Source organism: Dipodomys merriami, unplaced genomic scaffold, assembly GCF_024711535.1.
Source record: "Dipodomys merriami isolate MVZ:Mamm:240054 unplaced genomic scaffold, mDipMer1.0.p SCAF_49, whole genome shotgun sequence".
Classification (NCBI taxonomy): domain Eukaryota; kingdom Metazoa; phylum Chordata; class Mammalia; order Rodentia; family Heteromyidae; genus Dipodomys; species Dipodomys merriami.
In genome coordinates, this window is record NW_027206057.1 from 7128899 (window position 1) to 7156470 (window position 27572).

General features: G+C 42.7%; 1 protein-coding gene across 4 annotated transcripts in view; it reads right to left on the reverse strand.

Moving 5' to 3' along the window:
- Nucleotides 1-27572, reverse strand: part of Rftn2 (raftlin family member 2) — a 77356-nt gene that overhangs the window by 9256 nt on the left and 40528 nt on the right. For all 4 annotated transcript variants that reach the window (XM_069995738.1, XM_069995737.1, XM_069995736.1 and 1 more), the window contains 3 exons: nucleotides 20659-20780; nucleotides 19011-19114; nucleotides 1942-2020 (listed from right to left, as the gene is read on the reverse strand). In XM_069995738.1, the coding sequence (XP_069851839.1) occupies nucleotides 1942-2020; nucleotides 19011-19114; nucleotides 20659-20780 (305 nt within the window). The remainder of the gene's footprint in view (nucleotides 1-1941; nucleotides 2021-19010; nucleotides 19115-20658; nucleotides 20781-27572) is intronic.

Below are 27572 nucleotides of genomic sequence, written 5' to 3' on the forward strand. Positions count from 1 at the left end.
AACTCCATGAGATCTTATGACAAATCAGTGAATTTAGAATGGCCTACCTTTTTACCTCTTTTTCCACTTCAGCATTTAAAAAATCAAAACAAAAGAATTAAGTTAGCATTATACCTGCTATCCTAAGACATTGTGTGGTATAAAATCTTGAACAGTTCATGATGGACTGAGTTTGAGAGACAAAGAAATATGACTCATGAAGTGGTGAAAACATGGGGTGGATAGTCAGGATTTTCAGCCTTGAGGGAGAGCTTGGAAGCAGCTGCAAGGCCAAATGTAGCTCTTGAATCACTGGGAAGACTTAAAAGAATTTTTGTATGTGTGTCTGCCAGTTCTGGGGCTCAGATTTAAGGCCTGATACTCTCTGTTTGTGTTTTTTCCCCCTCAAGGCTGGCTCTCTACCCCTTGAGCCACAGCTCCACTCTGGCTTTTTTGCTGGGTAATTGGAGATAAGTATGTTCTGTACTTTCTGCCCTAGCTGACTTTGAATCAGAATTCTCCTATCTCAGTCTTCTGAGTAGTGAGCATTATAGGCATGAGCAACCAGATCCCCGCTGAGCCTAACACTCATAACACTCATGCAAGGAACCCAAGTTGTTTGCACCACTAGCTCATATCTTTTTATTTTGGAGTAGTACTTAATTGTATGGATGTACCAGAGTTGTTTATCCAGCCATCTTGTGGATCTTTCCCTCATTTTGTCAATTCTGACTTCACCACTATAAATATTTGTGTACAAGTTTTTTTTTTTTTTTTTGGGTCCGATCGTGGGGCCTGAACTCTGGGCCTGGGCGCTGTCCCTCAGCTCTTCAGCTCAAGGCTAGCGCTCTACCACTTGAGCCACAGCGCCACTTCCGGCTTTTTTCTTTTTGCTTATGTGGTGCTGAGGAATCGAACCCAGGGCCTTGAGCATGCAAGGCAAGCGCTCTACCACTGAGCCATCTTCCCAGCCCCTGTGTACAAGTTTTTGTGTGAACATAAGTTTGTACTTCTCTAGGATAAGTATCCCAAATGGGCATGGCTGAGGTAACATGGTAAACGTGTGTCTAACTTTGTTAAGAATCTGCCAAATGGTATTGCAGAGCGCTGTGTTATGGTGCATTCCTGCAATTGGAGTTCTGCTTCCTACTCTGCATCACCAGCTCATAGTTACAGACAGTAGTTTTGTTTTTATTTTCCCCCTTCTAATAGGTGTATCTTCTACTAGTGGTGTCTCATCGTGGTCTTCGTTTGCATTTTCCTGATGGAGAGTAATGTAAGTGGGGTGTGTGCGTGTGTGTGTGTGTGTGTGTGTGTGTGTGTGTGTGTGTGTGTGTGTGTGTATGCGCGCACCAGTAGTGGGACTTGAACTCAAAATCTAGGAGATGTCCCTTGGCTTTTTTAGTCAAAGTTGGCACTCTACCACTTGAGTTACAACTCCATGTCCAGCTTTTTATTGATTAACTAGAGATAAGAGTCTCATGGATTTTCCTGCACCAATGGCTTTGAACCATGATAATCAGATCTCAGTCTCCTGAGAAGCTTGGATTACAGATGTGAGCTACCAGTGCCCAATGTGCTTATTTCTTGTCTATATAACTTCATCTGTAACATATCTAACACTTTTAACTATTTTTAAGTACCATTGCTTTCTTACTGTTGAATTCTGAGTTATTTATTTATTTTATTTTACTTTATTGTTAAGATGCTGTACAGAGGGTTACAGTTACATGAGTAAGGCAACGAGTCCGTTACTTGTTGATCATTGTTACCTCTTCCCTTCCTTGAGGTTGTCCCACTGTCCCTGCCCTCCTCCACCTTCCACACTCCTACTCCCCTTCCCCCCCAGAATTTTTAATGTGTTCTAGACATAGTACAAGATCATTGTGTAGGTGTTATGTGAGTTTTTCCTTCCTACAGTTTCTGGCTTGACTTGTTTGCTTAAGCATTAATTTTACTCACCTCTGGGGTGTGAGCAGCTGAATTCCACATAACTGGTCTCTGAAGGAACACTACTTGTTTTGTAGCCAAATTCCCTTCACTGAAAATTAAAACAATAGCATTTAGTATTTGTGAATTAGTTATACTCTATATCAACATTATAGTCATACTTGACTAGAAGGATCTACGCATATCTTTGTAAGATAGTCTTTTGAACCCCAAATATGAAGAAGAAAAAAAACCCTAACACAGAGAATACACCTTTTTCTTTTGCTTCCTGATGCCATAATGTGAACTGTTCATTCTGCCATGCTTTCCTGCCACAATGGGTTGGCATTCTGAAACTTTTAGCCAAAATTAATCTTTCCTTCCATAAGTTTTCCTCTCAAATATTTGGATCACAGCAATGATAAAAGGAACTAATGCACAAAATTGGTACCAAAGATATGGGGTCTTTGCTGTGGCTAAATCTGACTGTGTGGTACTTTGACTTGTGGAACTGGTGTGCAGAATTTGGAGAAGTTTGGAGGTGTGGGCTAGAGAAAGCCTAGGGTGCTTTAAGGAGAGGTCAATGAGCAGTCTAGGGATGCTTTAAGGAGAGGTCAATGAGCGGTCTAGGGATGCTTTAAGGAGAGGTCAATGAGCGGTCTAGTGGATGCACTGGTCTACTGACCAGCAGGAAGGAGAGGAATGGCAGCGACAGCCAAGCTTACGAGTTTTAGATGGGAACAGAGTTTTGTTAGGAACTGGATTACAGGCCATGTGTATTACTTTCTGGAAAAAAAAAGTTTACATTTAGTCCATGTCTTGAGTTTGCCTGAGTTTAACAGACAAGTCCGGGAAATGGAAATGCGGGTTCTTTTTGTTGTTGTTGTTATTGTGATATTTGATTTTGCTTTGGATTTTCTTTTTTATTTTAAAGGAGTATAGGAAGGTGCAGAAAGAGAGGGAAAATGAACAAATATGAGCACGCTATTCAGTATACACCATGTGGAAAATGAACTGTTTAACTTGTGGGCAGGGATGGGAGGAGGAGACTAGGGGAAAGCAGAGCAAAGGGTGACATTGTCCAAAAAAAGAAATGTACTCAAGTCAGGCATTGGTGGCCCATGCCTGTAATCCTAGCTACTCAGGAGGCTGAGATCTAAGGATTGCAGTTCAAAGCCAGCCTGGGCAGAAAAGTCCCTGTGGGGGCTGGGAAGGTGGCTCAGTGGTAGAGCGCTTGCCTTGCATGCATGAGGCCCTGGGTTCGATTCCTTAGCACCACATAAGCAAAAAGAAAAAAGCCGGAAGTGGCACTGTGGCTCAAGTGGTAGAGCGCTAGCCTTGAGCTGAAGGGCTGAGGGACAGCGCCCAAGCCCAGAGTTCAGGCCCCACGACCGGACCCCTAAAAAAAAAAAAAAAAAGAAAAGTCCCTGTGATCTCCAATTAATCATTCAAAAACCACTTTGAGCTGTGGCTCAAAGTGGTAGAGAGCTAACCTTGAATAAAAAGAGCTCAGAAATAGCACCTAGGCCCCGAGTTCAATCCCTATGAACAAAAATAAATAAATAAATAAACAAATAAATAAAGGGGGGGGACAGCTTACACTAAGCAAAAGGAAAGAAATGTACATATCACCCCATGTGGAAGAAATAGTTGTATTGTCAAAGCTCATAGAATTCATAAACTTTATAGACCACGATAATGACAATTTGCCTTGTAAAGGTTAAAACGTGTTTGTGACTTTAACTATCACTATCCCACAATAGTGTGAAATTTATGTAATCACAATCTCAATAAAAAAGTACTTAAAAAAGAAAGAAAGAAATGTACTCATTACTTTTCTTATGAAATAGTTGCCCCTTTGTACAACAGCTTAATAATAACAATAAAGCTCTTTTTAAAAGTAATGGAAGCCGGGCGCTGGTGGCTCACACCTGTAATCCTAGCTACTCAGGAGGCTGAGATCTGAGGATCGCCGTTCAAAGCCAGCCCAGGTACGAAAGACTGTGAGACTCCTATCTCCAGCAAACCACCAGAAAATCGGAAGTGGCACTGTAGCTCAAGTGGTAGAGTGCTTGCCTTCAGCTGAAGAGCTGAGGGACAGCGCCCAGGCCTAGAGTTCAAGCCCCTCGACTGACCAAAAAAAATAAAATAAAATAAAAGTAATGGAGTGTTAGTAATGGCTCAAGTGTTAGAGTACTTGCCTAGCAAAGTATTCTGAGTTCAATCCTTAGTATCATTGAAAGAAAGGAAAGAAGGAAGGAAGGAAGGAAGGAGAGAGGGAGGGAGGGGGGAGGCAGGAAGGAAGAAGGAAGGAAGGAAGAAAAAGAAAGAAAGAAAAGAAAAGAAATAGAGAAGGAAGGAAGGAGGAAGGAAGGAAGGAAACAAAATATTATACTAGAAGCACTGTAGGACTTTCCTGGAGTTCAGTTTCCTTTTGCTTCTTATTTCCCTCCTCTACACCATGTGTATTTGAGTCCTTGACATGCAGGTAGTGAAAGATTCTTAAAGTATGCTTAAACTTTATATTATTGGATAAAAAAGAAATACATCAGGAAGTGGCGCTGTAGCTCAAGTGGTAGAGCGCTCGCCTTGAGCTGAAGAGCTGAGGGACAGCGCCTAGGCCCAGAGTTCAAGCCCCACGACCGACAAAAAAAAAAAAAAAAAAAAAAGAAATACATCATTGTCTTTATCTTGTTTAGTGTTACCCTGCAGTATTATGTTGATAGTCTTTCCTTATCTCATTTTTACTTTACAACTTTTTTAAAGAAAGCAACTTATTGAGATAGAATTTATATGCCATCCTATTGACCTGTTAAGATATAGAATTCAGTTTTTAGTATACTCCTAGAGTAGCAGAGCCAGCCATCCACACAGCCCAGCTTGAAGACATTTTAATTCTACCCCCAAAGGAGCTACTCCCCAGTAGCCCTGCTCCTTCATCGCTCCTCCCAGGAAGCCAGAGGCAACCTGTAATTTACTTTTTGTATACACAGATTTGTATATTCTGGGCATTTCAAATAAATGGACTTGTATACACAAAAAATAAAAAATAAAAGTAATGGACAAATTAATTTGGTGAAATTTCAAAATGGCATATCATTCAGGTTGTGGCATAGATATTCCCGCTCACAGCCAGGTTCCTGTGAGAATTGGAGCACAAGCAAGCGTAGAAATACTTGAAAATGTGTGGTTTGAGGGAAAATGGAAAGAATGCTTTTAAAGTTGCAGACAGGCTGGGAACCAGGGATCCATCCAGATAATCCTTGCTACTCAGGAGAATGAAATCTGGAAGATTGTGGTTTGAGGCCTGTCCAGGCAGAGAGATTTCAGTACTAACTTCATCTCCAAAATAACCAGCTAACAGTAGAACAGGTGTGGCTCCCGTGGTACAGGCAGGTGTAGTGAGTTCTAGGCCCTTTGGGGTAGACTTGTGAAGGCTGTGTTTTATCAACCAGACTGGATCTACGTCACCTAGGAGATTTGTTAGCTACATGGGAGTCTGTGAGAGTGTTTTACCAGAGAGGCCTAAGTATATGACTGGACCTTCCCTGAAGGTGGGAACCTGGATGAAATACAAGGAGAAATCTGCTTTTCGGCTGTCTCGAACCATTCTGCCCTACTCTGCTCTCCCCACCATCATAAGATGCGGCCCTTAGAGCATGAGCCAAATAAATTCCCCCCCTTAAGTACAAAATAAACCAGCTGGGTGCTGTAATCACACCTGTAATCCCAGCTACTCAGAAGACTGAGATCTGAGGATCAAGGTTCAAAGCCAGCCTGGGCAGGAAAGTCCGTGAGACTCTTCCAATTAACCACTCAGAAAACTGGAAGTGGCACTGTGGCTCAAGTGGTAGCGCGTTTGTCTTGAGCTAAAGAGCTGAGGGACAGCGCCCAGGCCCAGAGTTCAAGCTCCTCGACTGACTGAAAAAAAAAAAAAAAAAAAAGAACAAAATAAACCAAAACACAAAGCCAGGTGCTGGCGGCTCATGCCTCTACTCCCAGCTAGTTAGAAGGCTAAGAATTGAGGATGTCAGTTCAAAGCCAGCTCAGGCAGGAAAGTCCATGAGACTTATCTTCAAATAACCACAGGCAGAAAAGTTCCTGTGCTACTCTAATCTCCAATTAGCCACTCAAAAACTGTAAGTGGTACTGTGGCTCAAGTTGTAAAGCACTAGCCTTGACTCAGGGACAGCACCTGAGTTCAAGCCCTAGGATGCTCTCTTCCTCTCTCTCTCTCTTCCTCTCTCTCTCTCTGTCTAACAGAATACTAAGACAAAAACTTGAATATACCCTGAGTTTGATCCCCAACATTGCAAAAACAGCCAAACAGAATTGTCATTACAAAAGAAAAAGATTTTTTTTTTTTGGTCGTGGGGCTTGAACTCTGGGCCTGGGTGCTGTCCCTCAGCTCTTCAGCTCAAGGCTAGCGCTCTACCACTTGAGCTACAGCGCCACTTCCGGTTTTCTGGTGATGTATTGGAGATAGGAGTCTCACGGTCTCTCCTGCCCGGGCTGGCTTTGAACCACAAACCTCAGATCTCAGCCTCCTGAGTAGCTAGGATTACAGGAGTGAGCCACCAGCGCCCGGCTAGAAAAAGATTTTTAATGTTTAAAAACTCCTATATGGGGTGGGAATGTAGCTTAGTGGTAAAGTGCTTGCCTAGCATGCATGAAGCCCTGGGTTCAATTCCACATACACAAAAAGCCAGAAGTGGCACTATGGCTCAAGTGGTAGAGTGGTAGCCTTGAGCAAAGAAGTTCAGGGACAGTGTCTAGTTCCTGAGTTCAAGCCCCAGGACTGGAAAAAACAAACAAACAAAAAACAACCTTCTCTCACTATTATCATCTTTTTGTTTTCTGGATCCCCTAGTCTCTATCAATGTATGCGTTTCTGTATGTCAGTAACTCTCACACATTACACATTTGTTCCCATGTCTTTCACCTAACACCCTTTTCTTTGCACACTGTGCTAGTGTCTGTGTACCTTCAAAAAATGAAGATATAAACGCACTCCTAAGCTGGGAGCGTGGCTCAAGTAGTAGAGTGCCTGCCTGGCAAGTGCAAGGTATTGAGTTTAATATGCCACTACTGTGAATGAGAGAAAGAGAGGAAGAAAGAGAGGGAGGGAGGGGGGGTTGGTGGGAATAAGGAAGGAAAGGAAGGAAGGGAGAAAGAAAGAGAGGGCTGGGAATGTGGCTTAGTGTCTAGTATGCATGAAACCCTAGTCTTGATTCCTCAGTACCACATAGACAGAAAAAGCCGTAAGTGACACTGTGGCTCAAGTGGTAGAGTGCTAGCTTGAGCATAAGAAGTTTAGGAACAGGGGCTGGGAAGGTGGCTCAGTGGTAGAGTGTTTGCCTTGCATGCATGAGGCCCTGGGTTTGATTCCCCAGCACCACATAAGCAAAAAGAAAAAAAAGCCGGAAGTGGCGCTGTGGCTCAAGTGGTAGAGTGCTAGCCTTGAGCTGAAGAACTGAGGGACAGCGCCCATGCCCAGAGTTCAGGCCCCACGACCGGACTCCCCCCCCAAAAAAAAGAAGTTTAGGAACAGTGCCCAGACCCTGAGTTCAAGCCTCGGGACTGTCCAAAGGGAAAAAAAAAGAAAAGAAAAGAAAAGAAAAAGAAGGAAAGAGAGAAGACAGAGAGCAAGAAGAAATTTCATAAAATAAAAATATACTTTATAATTTTTGGAAAATCAGGCTGTTCCCAGTTTCCTGCAATCATAAATTATGCTGTTATAAAACTGTATAGCCTTTTTCTTACAAATTATTTCCTTAATATAAAGTCTCAGAAGCGGAATTATTAGATCACGTTCGTGTGAATTCAGCTTCTCTGTAGGCAATGTCAAATCTGCCTCAGCCAGAGAGACCATGTTGGGCTCTGCATGGGAGAAATTTTACATACATTTTCAGCTGAGCCTTTAGCCTCCGTTTCATTTTCAGATCTTCTTTGTAGCTAGCCACTCAGTATTCTCTGTATTTAACTATCATCATGGCAAATTACCCCTTCTAAAGACTGCGAGGGGTTGGTCTCCTCTGAAGTGCTTTCCAGTCTCCACGGATTTATGAGGAGGAGTGTCTGTAGCTAAAGCTGCTCAGTTACAGACTTTTATTATGCAAAACCCCCAACAAAACCTCACTATTAACTGCTTTTTATGCTGAGCTCTTTTTCTGGAGAAAGGAATGCAACAGTAAAACTCTAGCCTTCGAGTTATAGATCGGTTAACTGCACACCATTTGAAAATTCCCAAACTTATCTTTGCTATTGAATTTTTGAGAAATATCAAATTTTCCCCAAAGTGCAGAGAGGAGGCTGCTTATTTTATTTTTATTTTTATTTTTTATTTTTTTTGATTTTTCAAAGACAGCTCCTAGTCTAGTCTTAGTTTTATTTCACATGGTCTTCTATTGGAACAAACCACTTGGTGTGAGGTAGAATGTAACTTAGTCTGTACAGGAAAGGATGAGCATGCATGCAGAACAGGTAGGGCCTGAATTTGGGAGCCACAGTATACATGTAAAATATATATACTTAGTAAGCTGGGTGCTGGTGGCTCACACCTGTAATCTTAGCTACTCAGGAGGCTGAGATCTGAGGATTGTGGTTCAAAGCCAGCCAGGGCAGGAAAGTCAGTGAGACTCATCTCCAATAAAAGCTGGAAAGTGGCACTAGAGTGCTTGCCTTGGGCAAAAGAAGCTCAGGAACAGTGTCCATGCCCAGAGTTTAATCCCCAGGACTGGCAAAATACGTAAGTAAGTAAATAAATACATACATACATAAAATTAAAGTATACATAGGGTATGCTGGAAAAGCTAGTGTGGCTTTGGAACCAGACAGTTCTTGAGTTCAAGTCTAAGCTCTGTCATAGCAAATAATCCCCAAATCAGGTCACAGTCCTTACAATGTCTCTGAGTATTCTTATCAGGGACCCTGTGAAGGACAAATGAGCACTGTGCATGAAGAGTCTGTCACAGCACCTGCCACTGGCAGGAGCAGCACCCTGATTTCCTGCCAGTTTCTCCATCCACTCAGCAAAATGGAGGTTGGAGTTAAGGGAAAGTCAAATGTCTCAGAATCAGCAGTGTCTTCCAGAGAGCAAGTTCAAGAAAGGAAAGCGTAAATAAAGATAAGGAGGAGCCATCAGGGTAGACTTATTCTTGAGCAGAAGACAAGAAACATGGCAGGGATTGTGGGTGACCCCATAATGAATTCTTCCCATGGGGTCACAGGACTGGGCAGTGGGGATGGGCTAAGGTGTAATGAATGGTTGGCCTGGAGTAGTCTTCCCATGTTCCTGCATTGGAAAGATCAACATCGTGAAAATGGCAATACTGGGGCTGGGAAGATGGCAGAGTGCTTGCCTTGCATGCATGAGGCCCTGGGTTCGATTCCTCAGCACCACGTAAGCAGAAAAAGCTGAAAGTGGCGCTTTGGCTCAAGTGGTAGAGCGTTACCCTTGAGCTGAAGAGCTGAGGGACAGTGCTCTGGCCCAGAGTTCAGGCCCCATGACCGACACACACACAAAAAAAAAAAGAAAAGAAAATGGCAATACTTCCCAAGGCTATCTACAAATTCAATGCAATACCTATCAATATTCCAACCTCATTCTTCAAGGAAATAGAAGAGGCAATCCAAAAATTCATACGGAACAATAAAAGACCCTGAATAGCAAAAACGATCCTCAACAGAAAGAACAGTGCTGGAGGAATATCAATACCAAATTTCAAACTCTACTATAAAGCCATAGTAATCAAAACAGCTTGGTACTGGCACAAGAACAGACCTCAGGATCAATGGAATAGAATTGAAAACCCAGAAATGAACCTACAGACCTATAGCCACTTCATCTTCAATAAGGGAGCTAAAAAAAATATAGAATGGAAGAAAGACAGCCTCTTCAGTAAATGGTGCAGGCAAAATTGGTTGTAGAAAACTAAAGCTAGATCCTTATATATCACCCTGCACCAGAATCAACTCCAAATGGATCAAAGACCTCGGAGTCAAAGCAGACACTCTGAAAACATTACAGGATGGAATAGGAGAAACCCTAGGTCTCCTTGGCACAGGCCAAAATTTTCTTAATAGAGACCCAGAAACACAACAAATCAAAGAAAGGTTGGACAAATGGGATTGCATGAAATTGCAGAGCTTCTGCATGGCAAAGGACATAGCTAGCAAGATCAATAGAAAGCCCACTTCACTAGCCATACAATGGACAAGGGTCTCCTATCTAAAATATACCTGGAACTCAAAAAATTAAATCCCCAACAACAAATCCTCAGAGAAACAACTGCCCAATAAATAAGTGGGCTAAAGACTTATAGAGAAACTTCTCTGAAGAGGAAAGAAGGATGGCCAACAGACACATGAAGAAATGCTCAACCTCTCTAGCCATAAAAGAAATGCAAATCAAAACAACACTGAGATACCACTTCACCCCAGTCAGAATGGCTATAATCAAGAACTCTAATAACAACAGATGCTGGAGGGGATGTGGACAGAAGGGAACCTTACTGCATTGTTGGTGGGAGTGTAAACTTGTTCAACCACTTTGGAAAGCAGTATGGAGGTTCCTCAAAAGACTCCACATAGAGCTCCCCTATGACCCAGCAATCCCACTTTTGGGCATTTACCCAAATGTTCACAAACAAGACCACACTAAAGCTACCAGCACGACTGTGTTTAGTGCAGCCTTATTTACCATAGCTAAGATATGGAACCAATCCAGATGCCCCTCAGTAGATGAATGGATCAAGAAAATGTGGTATATATACACAATGGAATTCTATGCCTCCATCAGAAAGAATGACATTGCCCCATTTGTTAGGAAATGGAAAGGCTTGGAAAAAATTATATTAAGTGAAGTAAGCCAGGCCCAAAGAAACATAGGTCCCATGGTTTCCCTTATTTGCAATAACTAGTATATGTCTGAGTCAAGTAGATAAGGTCAGATAAGGTGATGTTAGGGAAATGAACCCTAAGATATGTATTCAAATGTTTTTTTCTTTCATTCCATTGTTCTAACACATTTATAAGTTTATTTCTTTGTTGCTTTGTATGTCCCTCCCCCACAGTATAACCCTTGCTTTCACTGTATTTGATGTTGTTATAATTTGTGGAGGGGAAGGGAAAAAACAAATTATTTAAATAGGGATACAGGTGGACCCATTGCAACAATGAGAAGTACAAGTCGTTATGTCAAAAACGAACTTTACAACTTTGGGGGGGGAGGAAGGTTGGGTGGGGGAGCGGGAGGAGGATGGGATGGGAAGGGGAAACAAAGGAGGAGGCTACAATGCTTGATAAGAAATGTACTCATTATCTTGCCCATGTAGTTGTAACCTCTCTGTACAGTATTTTTACAATTAAAAAAAAGAGAAAAAAAAAGAAAAACGTGGGGAGAGGGGTGGTTTTTTGGAAGTTGCTCTCATGGGCTGAGTGAATAAAGATGACTTTGACCTGTGTGGGAATGTCTCACTGTCCTATGATGCACATTAGTGCACTTGTTTCTTAAGCTGATCCTCTAAGATGGGTGTTTTGGTGCTGCCCTGCCCTGACATTTTGAGGACATTATTGGGACACTAAAGCAATGCAACTCTGAAAACTTCTGGGTCTTCTGAGCTGTGCTGCTGCAAGGGCTGTGAGGCTTTCTTTCAGGGGCCAAGGAAAAGGCGCAGAGCAAGGCGTCAATGCAGAGGGACAAGACAATTCTCTCTGTCTGTCTGTCTCTGTGTGTGATGCTATTTCCATCTATTCCTTAGGGTCTAGACTTTAAAAAGTTCTTGTTATAGTATTACGCAAAAGCTCCTGCCTTCAGCTTCTGTCTTCTGAAATATAAATGAGAATGCACACCTTGCTTTCTTTCTATTCTGTGTTCCAACATTCTTTTTCTTTTTCCTACTGCAGGGTGATAACTCAGTGTCTCTGAAAATGGATTCTTTTTTTTTTTTTTTTAATCGGTCGTGGGGCTTGAACTCTAGGCCTGAGCGCTGTCCCTCAGCTCTTCAGCTCAAGGCTAGTGCTATACCCCTTGAGCCACAGCACCACTTCCGGTTTTCTGGTGGTTTATTGGAGATAAGAGTTTCATGGACTTTCCTGCCTGGTCTGGCTTTGAACCGCGATCCTCAGATCTCAGCCTCCTGAGTAGTTAGGATTACAGGTGTGAGCCACGGGCGCCTGGCTCCCTGTGGATTCTTGTTACAGTGTGTATTCCTGACACGCTTGCCCCCAGCTCATGATATAATCAGAATTGGGAAGAGGGTCCTGGCACAGCAAAAAATGGGGGAACTTTAGCTCCACTTTAATTCATGCTTTTTTTTTTTAAAGTCAGTAATACTGCCTACAAGCTCAGCTAATCTGCTCCTTTACTGAACTTGCAACTGAAGAAGTTAATGTCACTTTTCACCTGGATTTCTTTCATAGAAAAAGGACTGGGCTTATTTGAATAATCACATAATCTGAGCGATTAAGAAGGGGTTGTGGCACATTTACAGACTGACAGCACTAACTCTGAAATAAAATAGAGAGAACACATTACAACATCATCAGGTATCCATGGTAACAGCTCTAAACCTTGGTGATATGACACTGCCTAGGAATAGAAAGCTACAGCTTTAACCTAATGGCATAAATGTTTATGTAAAGTGATACCAGGATTCGTTTGAATAATAAAGAAAGTGAAATGAAACACCTTGTGTGTAGATTATTCAAGTATGGCATAAAAGAATTATGAATGTTCTAATAGCTAAGGTACCGTTGTCTCTCTTCCATCAGTGGAAGGAAGTTTTCCTTGGCAATGGTTCTAATTGATCTTTTCAAACATTTTTTTTTGTCTTTCTTTTTTTTTGATACTGGGGATCAAACCCAGGATGTTATACTTGTTAGGCAAGTGCTTTGCCACTGAGCTACATTTTGGCTCACCTTATTATTTAAAACTTTTTTTTTTTTTTTTTTTTTTTTTTGTCGGTTGTGGGCCTGGTCACTTTCCCTGAGTTCTTTTTCTAAAGGCTAGTGCTCTACCACTTTGAGCCACAGCATCATTTACTGTTTCAAACATTTGGACCCCAAGAAAGATCAAGATGATTTTCTAAGTATAAGCATACATCTTTATAATATACTATTTCTGATGCTTTTACTATCTTGTGATGCAGTGCTGATTTTGGATATACTAAGCTATGGTAACTTGGATTTTCTGAAACATCCTGACTTAGGAGAGGCCAAGTTCTCATGTTTGGATAATTGATTTCAGCTTACTAGGAATTTGGGTTCTTCTAAAGAATCGGACTCCTCAAATCATTTTAATTTAATAAAATAAGCTAAGTATAAGCTTATTTAATAATAAGCTTTATTAGCTGAATGAACTCAATCTCTGTGTACATACTTCGCATAATACTATTGTTTATTCAAAATAAGCCTATTAAAGTTGATGCTATCATACTCTTTTCCATGTAAGAAAACTTTTGCTGTTGTTGTTTTGGGATTTTTTTTTTGGTCGTAGGGCCTGAACTCTGGGCCTGGGCGCTGTCCCTGTGCTCTTCAGCTCATGACAAGCGCTCTACCGCTTGAGTCACAGCGCCACTTCCTGTCATTGGGCTTGAACTCGGGGCCTGGGCAATGTCCCTGACCTATTTTGCTCAAGGTTAGTGCTCTATCACTTGGAGCCACTGTGTCACCTCTGGTTTTCTGGTGGTTAATCATAGACCTCCCTGTCCAGGACAGTTTTGAACCATGATCCTCAGATTTCAACCTCCTGAGTAGTTGGTATTACAGGCATGAAGCCACCAGCACCTGACCCAAGAAAACTGTTTTTAAGAGATATAGTGACCTGCCTGAAGTCCCAGTGCCTATTCGAGTTTTAGAGCTAAGAAGCTCTACTTTCTATCCTCTACTTTGACCAAGATCAATCGTACATAATTTTCCTTCATAATTAAAGATGGTGTGGCTGACAGGTTACTCTCCTTGTGCGTATCCTGGAAGCAATGAAGTCTAGCATGTGGTTGTTACATGAACAGCATATTTCAAGAAGAATGAAAAAAGCAGAAGATAAAATAGGTTTGGTTTTGTTTTCAACCAACAATCCTCATTAGGAGATAAGAACAAGAAAACTCTATCTTCATTTTTCATTTGTAGTGGCTTAAATGTGAAGTGTCCCCCAACAAGGCCCGTGTGTGTGTGTGTGTGTGTGTGTGTGTGTGTGTGTGTGTGTGTGTGTGTGTGTGTGTGTTGGTACTGAGTCTTAAACTCAGGGACTTGTGTTCTCACTTGGCTTTTTCATTCATTCTGGCATCTACCACTTGAGCTATATCTTCACGTCCAGATTTTTGCTTTTTGGTTGCAGATAAAGAGTCTTATAACCTTTCCTCCCCAGGCTGGCTTCAAACTGCAATCCTCAGATCTCAGCCTCTTAAGTAGCTAGGATTACAGGTATAAGCCACCAGCTCCTGGTCTTTCATATGTAATTTGATGGGAAAGGGGCAGTTGCTCATTAAATATTGTTGTAGCAGTGAGAATAAGAACACTCTGAACATCTACTCAGCTGGAAGTGCTATCATGAGGTGATTAGATCAGGAAAGTGCCAGCTTCGTTAATGTGTTAACATATTGGTACGTTCACAGGTGAACAGGTTGTTAGGAAGGCGGAGGGAGTTGGTCCTGGGGCAGGGCTCTGAAGGGTATGTCTTGCCTCTGGACCCCTCCTCTCTCACTCACTGCATGCTCCCTCCACAGAAGTGAGGCAGGGAGCAGCTTTGCTTCACCACAGATGCCCCGCCATGATACTCTGCCTCAACACCAGCCCACAGCAAGCGGGCCAAGCGACCATGGACTGAAACTTCTGGAATTGTGGCCCCAAAGAAATCTTTCTTCACATAAGTTGTTTTCCTAGGTACACTGTCATAGTGATGAGAGATGACTAACAAATATCACCTGTGTTACAAAAACTTAGAAGGATCCAAATCACAAAGTGTGAAGAAACGAAAACAGCAATATTATGCAACCCCTGGTTCACGAAAGTAGGGTAGAAGCTGTGGATTATGGTATGATTTGTCGCATAAGAACAACTGCCATTCAAATACATGTTCTACTCTAGTCTAGCCAGGATCAGGAACAGGAATCTCAAACAAGGATCTGCTGTGTAGCAGTGCTTTCTCAAATCTTAGGATCAGAAGATGCTGCTTCTTTGACATCTAAAATCTCTCTTCTTCTTTTTTTTTTTTTTTGGTCCGGCTGTGGAGCCTGAACTCTGGGCCTGGGCGCTGTCCCTCAGCTCTTCAGCTCAAGGCTAGCGCTCTACCACTTGAGCCACAGCACCACTTCCGGGTTTTTTCTTTTTGCTTATGTGGTGCTGAGGAATCGAACCCAGGGCCTCATGCATGCAAGGCAAGTGCTCTACCACTGAGCCACCTTCCCAGCCCATCTCTCTTCTTAATACTTCTGTGGAACCTGTATACTAAGTTACCCAAATAGTCTTTAACACTATAACATATTATGTTACACAATACATAAACCTGACTCTCCTCAACAAAATGCAAGGTAAGAGTCTCAAGGAATTCTGCTGTCTGGCCTCAACTGTATCTGTTTAAACAAAGGCATCTGTTTAGTATACTAAAGAGTATATATTGTTTTTTAGTATATCTATATAGTATATGTATACAGCTTTAGTATATATACACTAAACAGCATATATTATTTCCCTAAAATATTATATATTTAAAAATTATTATATATTTAAAATAGTATATATTTTAAAATTATATGGGAAAAAGCCCTCAGCAATTATTACACAAAGAATGAGAATACGTAATACAGGCCTAGTTCTTTTTTGAAAAATCACTTTCAAGCTGGGAACCAGTGGTTCACATGTGTCATACCAGCTACTCAGGAGGCTGAGATTTGAGGATTGCCAGGCTGGGCAGGAAAGTCCAGACTTTTTTTTTTTTTTTCCCATGAGACTCTTATTGCCAGTAAACTCAGAGAAAGCCAGAAGTGGCTGTGTGGCTCAAATGGTAGAACACTAGCCTTGAGCCGAAGAAGCTCAGGGATAACACCCAGGCCCTGAATTCAAGCCCCAGGATCAGAAAAAAAAAAGCAGTAAACAAACAAACAAAAAAAAGCAATAAACAAAAAAACCCCCCAAAACTCACTTTCATTATCTTCTATAATGTGGACTGTACATAACTTTATCCAGTTTCATAATAGATGTTCAGAGTGTTCTTATTCTCACTGCTACAACAATATTTAATGAGCAACTGCCCCTTTCCCATCAAATTACATATGAAAGACCAGGAGCTGGTGGCTTATACCTGTAATCCTAGCTACTTAAGAGGCTGAGATCTGAGGATTGCAGTTTGAAGCCAGCCTGGGGAGGAAAGGTTGTAAGACTCTTTATCTGCAACCAAAAAGCAAAAATCTGGACGTGAAGATATGGCTCAAGTGATAGAGTGCCAGAATGAATGAAAAAGCCAAGTGAGAACACAAGTCCCTGAGTTTAAGACTCAGTACCAGCACACACACACACACACACACACACACACACTCTCTCTCTCTCTCTCTCTCTCTCTATCTCTCTCTCTCTCTCACACTCACATAATTACACATAAACATAAACCTTCACTGGTAGGCACAAAAAGCTCTACTTGTGCAATTCACCATGCCTGGAGGATCTGGGTTGCAGAAAAGTCTGAATGGTGGTGAGATCCCAGTGCTCCTCTGGAGCAGAGGCTCCAGGTGCAGTGCTCAGCTGCTGCTCATGCTAGTGTCCCAGGCACTAGGTGCAGCCTGTGACCCTTTGCTGGTTGGATGAGGTAGCCAAGCACAAGTCCATGCCACTCCACCTTGTCCCTTCACAGTGAACCTGGGGCCTCTTTAGTCCCAGCCTCAAGCTTATCCCTGTCCTCCTTCCTAAACCAGTCCTCCTCCCTCACCCAGTGTGGTCTGGGCTTGCTGTGGAGCCCAGAGTCTAATCATCAGAGCACCATGGGAAATACTTGAACCCCCTAGGGCAGAAGCCTGGAGTGAGCGGGAGAGAATAATATATACAATTCTTGGGGAAAATGGAATAGGAAGGCTCAGAATTCATACATTGTGGGGAAGTCTGTAATTCTAACAGTGTGGGACCAAATGACAATCCAAAATACAAAAGAGATGAGGACTGCAAATGTACCAGCATTCAGTAGGGTGAGATGAGGGATAGACCAATGGCTGGGGGTTGGGTAGAGGTAGGAAGGTTAAGGGGTTCTTTTTCATTAGAGAGCTTCTGCAGTGTCAGTGTATTTGAGGAGTAGGGGAAATGCAGACTCAGGAGCCCCTCTCCAGGCTCTCCAGGATACGTGCATTGCCTGCTCTGAAGACCCAATGCTGAGAATGACTTATGGATTGTGACATACTTTGACAGGTCTGCCACAGATAGAAAAGGTTGGGAAAGAATGCTGCAGGGGCACTGACCGATTAATCAATCACCTTGCTTACTTTGTCCCACTCCATTTTGGTTCCTTTTCTTTTTTCTTTCTTTCTTTCTTTTTCTTTTTTTCCCCCAGTCTTGGGGCTTGAACTCAGGGCCTAGGCAACATTCCTGAGCTTTTTTTTTTTTAAATTTTTGCTCAAGGCTAGCATTCTACACTTGAGAGCCATAGCTCCACTTCCAGCTTATTTGGTGCTTAGTTGGAGATAAGAGAGTCTCACAGATTTTCTTGCCCAGGCTGGATTTGAACCATGATCTTCAGACCTCAGCCTCCTGAGTAGCTAGGATTACTGGCTGGGTTTGGTTCTTGAAGCTTGAGTGTGTTCACTCAGTATTCTCCACGAGCTCTCTCCCTACCATGGAGGTGTCTGCTTGAAAGCCATGGCAGTCACACCTGTTCACAGACTATGGGGATGCTGAGCTACTGGGAAAAGGGCAGGAGAGATCTGGAAGGAGTTGCTTTCTAGTGTCATGGACAGTCAATTGGAATGTGGAACCATAGTGACTGCCAAAAGCCAAGGCTGTTCTGTCCTGTTCAGGTCTTTGCTGTCCCAGGCAGGGCAGCTTTGGCAGTCAATCATTTACTGGATGCCAAACCGGGTAAAGGGAACATCTGGGTTGAAGGGACAGCAAAGCATTGTGAATGTACCAATTCATTGGCTTCTCCAAAATAAATAGAGGTGTGGCAACTCCATTTTTTTCTTTCCAGGCAAGGTAGAAAAGGGAGAAAAGGACAGGGCAATGTTAGTACTCATGAAGTGTTGGAATTTTCATTCTAATGAAGGCATAGATTTTAGTGGAAAAAGCAAAGGAGTCTGTACTTAAAATTCTCTGCCACAGCCGGGCGCTGGTGGCTCACGCCTGTAATCCTAGCTACTCAGGAGGCTGAGATCTGAGAATCGCGGTTCAAAGCCAGCCCGGGCAGGAGAGACCGTGAGACTCCTATCTCCAATAAAACCACCAGAAAACTGGAAGTGGCGCTGTAGCTCAAGTGGTAGAGCGCTCGCCTTGAGCTGAAGAGCTAAGGGACAACGCCCAGGCCCAGAGTTCAAGCCCCATGACCGACAAAAAAAAAAAAAAAAAAAAAAAAAAATTCTCTGCCACACTGGAGGGGAGGTAGAGGCACACTTGCTTCTTCTGGCTGCTTCGGGCCCTACTGGTTGTTTTTTCTTTTTCTTTCTTTCTTTTTTTTTGGTCGGTCGTGGGGCCTGAACTCTGGGCCTGGGCACTGTCCCTCAGCTCTTCAGCTCAAGGCTAGTGCTCTACCCCTTGATCTACAGCGCCACTTCTGGTTTTCTGTTGGTTTATTGGAGATAAGAGTTTCACGGACTTTCCTGCCCCAGCTGGCTTTGAACAGTGATCCTCAGATCTCAGCCTCCTAAGTAGCTAAAATTACAGGCGTGAGCCACTGGCGCCCGGCCCTACTGATTGTTCTAAGCCTGGGGTGCTGGGGTGAAGGTATATATGCATATGTGGTGCAGAGACCTAACTGTTCATCTCTCTGAACATCTGTCATCCTCAGATTCCATGACATCAAACAAAATGTGTATGTGTGTGTGTGTGTGTGTGTGTGTGTGTGTGTGAACTTTCGATCCTCATTGGCTTAATTGAACTACCTCAGAAATGGATTTAGGTTTTACAATTACCTGTCATGTCTCAGTATGGGTGTAGGCATCACATTTGTCAAAAGCCATCCAAATTCAGCCAGAGTATGCAGGAGAGGGCCGTAGTCAGTTTTGATCTCACAGCCCTGCAGGAATAAGCATGAGAGCTCACAGTCACAGTCTGATGGCAAATACAAGCAGTGACACAAGTACTAAGGATAAAGGAGTTCACTCTTCACCAAGTGCAGTTTCCTAGGGCTTCATTTGCTGCCTTTGCTGCCTTCTAACCACTGAGCCAAGTTCAGATCACTGAGTAGAGGAGAGCATCCCGGGTGTTCTTTGGTTTGGGGCAGTCGTTCTAAAATGGTCAATTGTGGGGGCTGAGAATCTGCATTTCAATGAAGTCTACAGAGCAAATCTTTGAAAACACTGGTCTTGGGTTTGGGAAATGAAGAGTAGGGAATGAGGCTTGGCAACATGGCTCACACCTGTAATCCCAGCTACTCAGGAAGTGGAGATTGGGACACCCTACATTCTAAGCAAGTCCAGTTAGTGAGCCCTCAACTTGACAAAAAAAAAAGCTGGATGTTAGCCAGGAGCTGGTGGCTATTGCCTGTAATCCTAGCTACTCAGGAGGCTGAGATCTGAGGATTGTAATTCAAAGCCTAGGCAGGAAAGTCCAGTCCTGGGGGCTTGAACTCAGGACTTGGGCACACACTGTCTTTTTGCTCAAGACTAGCACTCTACTGCTTGAGCCACAGCAGCCACTTCTGGCTTTGTCTGTTTATATGGTACTAAGGAATTGAACCCAGGGCTTCATGCATGCTAGGCAAGCTCTCTACCACTAAGTCACATTCCCAGCACCATAAAACACTACTTGAATGACTGAATTTTCCTTCCTTCCTTCCTTCCCTCCTTCCTTCCTTCCTTCCTCCCTCCTTCCCTCCCTCCTTCCTCTCCTTCCATCTTTCCTTCCTTCTTTCCTTTCTTCCTGTCTTTCTTCCTCCTGCTTTCTTTCTCTTTCTCTCTTTTTTCTTTTTGTTTGTTTCTCTCTCTCTCTTTCTTTCATCTCCCCTTCTTTCCTCCCTCCCCCATCTCTCTCTCCCTTTCTTTCTTTTTCTTTTCATTTGTTTTTTTCTGTGTCGGTCATGGGGCTTGAACTCTGGGCTTGGGTGCTGTCCCTCAGCTCTTCAGCTCAAGGTGAACACTCTACTACTTGAGCTACAGCGCCACTTCTGGTTTTCTAGTGGTTTATTGGAGATAAGAGTCTCACTTACTTTCCTGCTTTGATGGCTTTGAACTGCCATCCTCAGATCTCAGCCTCCTGAGTAGCTAGGATTACAGGCGTGAGCCACCAGCACCCGGCTTTTTCTCTTTCTTTCAACCAGTTTTCATGGCATCTTGTAGAGAGAGGCTCAGTGCCAGAGGATTTTGTTTAGGGTTAGAATTCTAATTTGGGGGTTACTTATTGTTATCTATGTATAGACAAGTATTTTGCTATCCTGTGAGACAGCTTGATGTTGGGCAAAGCATATTGTCTTTAACACTGCATAAAGTACAGGAAAGAAGTTTGCTCACACATTCGTGATGAGATTCCAGGCACTGGACAAACCCATGTTTAAGGACACTGCATGTGCCAGGCAATGAAGATTAATGTGGAAAACTAAGCACACAAGTAACTGTAGCTCACCTCAATGATGGTCCATTGTTCTACGACAATAGCATCGTTTCCTTTCCTGTTAGAACCTGGAACTCCAGAACCTTCTTCTTCATAGATAAAAAATCCTTCCAAAGATTTAGGCAAATGGTCGCCTATAGGGCAAAGGATACAATTAGAAAAGTTGTAAATACTAAGCATTTCTAAAAATCATCTGAATCCTCAAAAAACCCTTATAGAGGGGCTGGGAAGGTGGCTCAGTGGTAGAGTGCTTGCCTTGCATGCATGAGGCCCTGGGTTCAATTCCTGAGCACCACATAAGCAAAAAGAAAAATGCCGGAAGTGGCGCTGTGGCTCAAGTGGTAGAGCGCTAGCCTTGAGCTGAAGAGCTGAGGGACAGCACTCAGGCCCAGAGTTCAGGCCCCACGACCGGACCGAAAAAAAAAAAAAAAAAAAAAAAACAACAAAAAAAAAAACCCTTATAGAATATTGAAAGAAAAACAAATCAGTTAAAAATATTTGTCTTGAGGGACTGTAACGTAATTCAGCAGTAGAGCACTGGCTGGGCGTGCAGAAGGCCGGTGGTTTAAGCCCCAGCATCATAACACAACAAAAAATATTGTTTTATTTTATTTACCCAAGTAAAGAGAGTTTTATATTTCACTGAATTAAAACCAAAATATATACATGAAAACTGTAATAGCAGAAATAAGATGAAGCAATGAGATACAGTGAGAAGCAAATGGAAAAATCAACCTTAAAAATCATTCAGAAATGATCTTCACGGTGAATTCACATTTTGATTTTGGATAGGTAGGTTATGTGCACATTAATTATACCATTAAAAGAAATAACATAAAAATGTTCATCTTTAGGCTGGGAATGTGGCTTAGTGGTAGAGTGCTTGCTTAGTATTCATAAAGCCCTGGGTTCGATTCCTCAGTACCATATACACAGAAAAAACTGGAAGTGGCACTGTGGCTCAAGTGGTAGAGTGCTAGGACTGATTAAAAAGAAGTTGTTTCTTGGAATTAGAGTTTAAAAGGAATATAAAGTAAGATCTTTAAAGAATATAAGCAGAATAATTCTTTACCTCAGTAATACATTAAAATCTTCCTCTTCCCCCCAGAAAAAAATCCAAGCCCACCAAAACAAACAGTGACAGGAAGACCTAAGCAGAAGTCATTGTCAAAAGAATTCCTGCTGGGAAGGAAATGTTCAGGGAGGGCCTCTCTGATATTTTCATTCATAATTGACAATACCCATCCTATGGAAATTCTTTTGTTTCCTACTTTGCAATAGAAACATTTTTTCACATGTGCATGGGTATTTAAACATGACTTAAAGATTATTGATATTATAAAGTTGATGTTCAGAGGGGTTACAGTTACATAAGTCAGGTAAAGAGCACATTTCTTTTTGGACAATGTCAAACCTTCCTTGATTTTTAAAAAATAAAATATAATGTCACATTCAAATTTTCCTGATAGCATTCTAAATTACAAATTTTCCTTCTTTTTCTTTTCTTTTCTTTTCTTTTTTTTTTTTTTTTGTTGGTCATGGGGCTGGAACTCTGGGCCTGGGAGCTGTCCCTCAGCTCTTCAGCTCAAGGTGAGCACTCTACTGCTTGAGTCACTGCACCACTTCCAGTATTCTGGTGGTTAATTGGAAATAAGAGTCTTATGGAGTTTCATGCCCAGGCTGGCTTTGAACCGTGATCCTCAGATCTCAGACTCTTGAATATCTAGGATTACAGGTGTGAGCCACTGGTACCTGGCTCCAATGGTATTTTAAATATTAAAACATAACAAAGGCAAAATAAATTTCAATGTAATTATTTTAAGTTTACTTTTTGTTTACAGATTGTGCAATTTTATAGCAAATTCTTCCTCTTCTTTGTGGTATTTATTATTATTTTGATATCACTCATATTTAGGGAAGAATGCCCCAGAGAATTGATAATTTTCAGTGTGTTTCCAAGCATGCCAGCCAGAACTGGTTTTCTACTTATAATATATGTTTCATTCTTTACGTGTTCTTATCTACTGTCACACCAAGGTGACCAATGGAATCAAATCTGATCACCTTTAAAATTGTATATATTCCAAATCCTTTCTTAGAAGGAGGGAGTATGAGTTTTGAAACTATGTACTGTAATAATTATGTAGTTAATTGCAATTTGCCTGTTTACTTTGGGATTCTATACTGTGAAAACTTTAGGCTTTATTTTCTTGCTATCAATACTGGGGTACTTTTTTTGTTGTTGGGTGTGGGGCTTGAACTCAGGGTCTGGGCATTGTCCCTCTTTGTGCTCAGAGTTAGTGCTCTATCACTTGAGTCACAATGCCATTTCTGGTTTTTGAGTGGTTAATTAAAGGTACGATCTCACAGGGACTTTTCCCAGATTGACTTCAAATTGTGATCCTCAGATCTGAGCCTCTTAAGATGTAAGCCCCATGGTGGTGTGAGCCACCGGTGCCGGCTTACATTCCTACTTGTAACTTTTTTTTTTTGGTAAAGGTGATAGGAAAATTTATTAGTTAAAAAATTATGACAAAAATGACCACGTGTGGCATAGACATATTATGGGAAAACAACACGTAAGCCCATCTCAGCCACCTTACCTCATCTTCCCTAATTTATTTATTTATTTATTTATTTTTTGGTTGGTTGTGGGGCTTGAACTCTGGGCCTGGGCGCTGTCCCTCAGCTCTTCGGCTCAAGGCAAGCACTCTACCACAAGAGCCACAGCACACCATTTCAGTTTTCTGGTAGTTTATTGGAGATAAGAGTCTCATAGGGGGCTGGAAAAGTGGCTTAGTGATAGAGCGCTTGCCTTGCATGCATGAGGCCCTGGGTTCGATTCCTCAGCACCACATAAGCAAAAAGAAAAAAGTTGGAAGTGGCGCTGTGGCTCAAGTGGTAGAGTGGTAGCCTGGAGCTGAAGAGCTGAGGGACAGCGGCCAGGCCCAGAGTTCAGGTCCCACGACTGGACCCCCCCTCAAAAAAAAAAAAAAAAGAGTCTCATGGACTTTCCTGCCCAGGCTGGCTTTGAATCGCAATCCTCAGATCTCAGCCTCCTGAATAGCTAGGATTACAGACATGAGCCACTGGCACCCGCCAGCCCAAACTTATTTTTGAATATTTTTATTATCTGTAAGCATTTGTACAGGGGAGTTGCCATTCACCAAAGTCATTTTTAACACAGTGCATCTTGCTCAATGTCACCCTTTTCAATATTCTCACCCATCCCTCCCAATCCCACCTTCCCTCACTTTTCTCACTTATTTATTCTTTTTTTTTTTTTTTTTTTTTTTGCTAGTCCTGGGGCTTGAACTCATCTGGGCACTGTCCTGAGCTTCTCTGTGCTCAAGGCTAGTGCTCTACCACTTGAGCCACAGCACCACTTCCGGCGTTTTCTGTTTATGTGGTACTGAGGAATCGAACCCAGGGTCTCATGCGTGCTAGGCAAGCACTTTACTACTAAGCTATATTCCTAGCCCCACTTTTCTTAATTTTTCAGCTTATATATTGAATCGTTTTGGAATTTAACAAAGCAGTTTATGAAGTGGTAATGCAGCACAATTATCTACTTAACACCACTTCACATTTCAGGATCTGCCTTGGTCCACAGGTGTGCTGAAACCAGGTATGCCAAGACCCAGGGCGCCCCCTCCTGCCCAGAGCAGAGTCACCACCCACGTGCTCTACAAATGTAGGATATTCTGGGAGCGTGGTATGAAAAAGTCACAAGGGCCGGGCGCTGGTGGCTCACGCCTGTAATCCTAGCTACTCAGGAGGCTGAGATCTGAGGATCGAGGTTCAAAGCCAGCTCGGGCAGGAGAGACCGTGAGACTCCTATCTCCAATAAACCACCAGGAAACCGGAAGTGGCACTGTGGCTCAAGTGGTAGAGCGCTCACCTTGAGCTGAAGAGCTGAAGGACAGCGCCCAAGCCCAGAGTTCAAGCCCCAGGACCGACAAAAAAAAAGAAAAAAGAAAAAGTCACAAGGCCCTTACCTGACTCTGTTTCTCAGGCATATATATTTTTTTAATCCAGTATTACCAGAGGTTTATCCTGAAGTGCGGCCTTATATTCCCTGGCTGAATATACTAAGGGTTCTTAGACCCTGGTTAAAATGTCCAAGCTTGAAGAATTCCTGGGGAATGTTTTTACTTCTCTGGATATGTGACTTTTTTTCTTTCTCTCTCTCTGTGTGCACATGCACACACACACACACACACACACACACGCACACGCACACACACACACACACGTGTGTGTGTGCGTGTGTGTGTGTGTGCATGAGCACTTCTATCTGTGGACACCAGTAGTGGGGCTTGAACTCAGGGCTTGGGCTCTGATCCATAGATTTTTCACTCAAGGCTGGCGCTGTACCATTTGAGACACAGCTCCATTTCCAGCTTTTTCTGGTTATTTGGAGATAAGAGTCCTATGCACTTTCCTCCTGTTTGGGCTGCCTTTCAACCTCAACCCTCAGATCTCAACCTCCTGAGTTGCTAGGATTGACAGGCATGTACCACCAGCCCCCAGCTTGAACATGTCATCTTTGCACATGAACTTTGCCTAGATAAGACATTGACATTCCTGTAAATGGAGGAACAGTAACAACTCACATGAGCATTTCTGGTCCATATATTATCTTTGCGATTAAACTGCTTATGGGTGGACCCAGGACCATCTCTGATATGGAAAGCCGACAGTTACAAAATTGCCACTCTGGGCTGGGAAGGTGGCTCAGTGGTAGAGCGCTTGCCTTGCATGCCAGAGGCCCTGGGTTCGATCCTCAGCACCACATAAGCAAAAAAGAAAAAAGCCGGAAGTGGCGCTGTGACTCAAGGGGTAGAGCACTAGCCTTGAGCTGAAGAGCTGAGGGACAGCGCCCAGGCCCAGAGTTCAAGCCCCACGACCGGACCCAAAAAAAAACAAAAACAAAAAACAAAATTGCCACTCTTCATGCACATCCTATATGGAAATTTATCTCAGCCCATCTACTTCTCTCCAGGTCGACCCCCACTTCCCTAGGAACAAGGTATATGTCTCCTATCCGGTGGGTCTCCTATCAAGGTGGGTCTCCTATCAGCCCCTCACAACCACTCTTGTCCTCTGAAATCCATTTCCAGAAGTGATGCCAATGATGTGCTTTAAAAATGTGAATCAAACCGGTTGCTGGTGGCTCAGACCTGTAATCCTAGCTACTCAGAAGACAGATCTGAGGATCCTGCCCAGACAGGAAAGACTTTGACACTGGTTAATATTTAATTGACCAGAACAAAGCCAGAACTGGAAGTGTGGTTCAAATGGTGGAGCACCACTTGAGTGAAAAAAGCTAAGCAAGAATGGGAAGCCCTTGCCAGGCGCCATTGGCTCATGCCTGTAATCCTAGCTACTCAGGAGGCTGAGATCTGAGGATCGTGGTTCAAAGCCAGCCCAGGCAGGAAAGTCCGAGAGACTCTTATCTCCAACAAACCACTAGAAAACTGGAAGTGGCATTGTGGCTCAAGTAGTAGAGCGCTTACCTTGAGCTGAAGAGCTTAGGAACAGCGCCCAAGCCCAGAGTTCAAGCCCCATGATTGTCACAAAAAAAAAAAAAAGATGGAAGAAAAACAACATCTTCACTAAATTGTGCTGCCAGAATTGGTTAAACACTAAAGTTAGATCCTTATATATCACCCTGCACCAGAATCAACTCTAAATGGATCAAAGACCTCGAGATAAACGTAGATACCTTGAAAATATTATAAGAAGGAATAAGAGAAACACTAGGGCTCCTTGGCCCAGGTCGAACCTTTCTTAATAAAGACCCAGAAGCACAACAAACTAAAGAAAGGTTGGATAAATGGGACTGCATTAAACTGCAGAGCTTCTGCATGACAAAGGACATAGCTAGCAAAATATATGGAAACCCCACAGACTCGAGAAGATCTTCACCACCCATGCAACAGACAAGGGTCTCATATCTAAAATATACCAACAGCTCAAGAAATTAAATTCCCCTAAAACAACCCCCCAAAGAAACAACCACCCCATTAAAAGTGGGCTAAAGACCTTAAAAGAGACCTCTCTGAAGAGGAAATACGAATAGCCAAGAGACACATGAAGAATTGCTCAACATTTCTGGCTATAAAAGAAATACAAATCAAAACAACATTGGGATTCCACCTTATACCAGTTAGAATGGCTATAATAAAGAAATCTAACAACAACAGATGCTGGTGGGGAATGTGACCAAAGGGGAATGCTATATACTACTACACTGTTGGTAGGAATGCAAACTTGTTTAACCACTTTGGAAAGCAGTGTGGAGGTTCCTCAAAAGACTACACATAGAGCTCCCTTATGACCCAGCAATCCCACTTCTGGGAATTTACCCAAATGACCACAAACAAGGCCACACTAAAGCCACCAGTAGAACAATGTTCATCGCAGCATTATTTAGCATAGCTAAGATATGGAACCAACCCAAATGAACCTCAGTAGATGAATGGATCAAGAAAATATGATACATATACACAATGGAATTCTATGCTTCCATCAAAAAGAATAACACTGGGGCTGGGAAGGTGGCTCAGTGGTAGAGTGCTTGCCTGGCATATATGAGGCCCTGAGTTCGAGTCCTCAGCACCCCATAAGCAGAAAAAGCTGGAAGTGGTGTTGTGGCTCAAGTGGTAGAGCACTAGCTTTGAGCTGAAGAGCTGAGGGACAGTGTCCAGGCCTAGAGTTCAAGCCACAGGACGACCACCACCACCATCAACAACAAAAACGAATAACATTGTTCCATCCATAAGGAAACAGAAGGACTTGGAAAAAGTTATGTTAATTAAGCCATACCCAAAGAAAAGCAGGTTGCATGATCTCCCTCATTTATCAGAACTAGAATATGTATATGATTTTTTGTTGTTGTTGTTGTTGGTCATGGGGCTTGA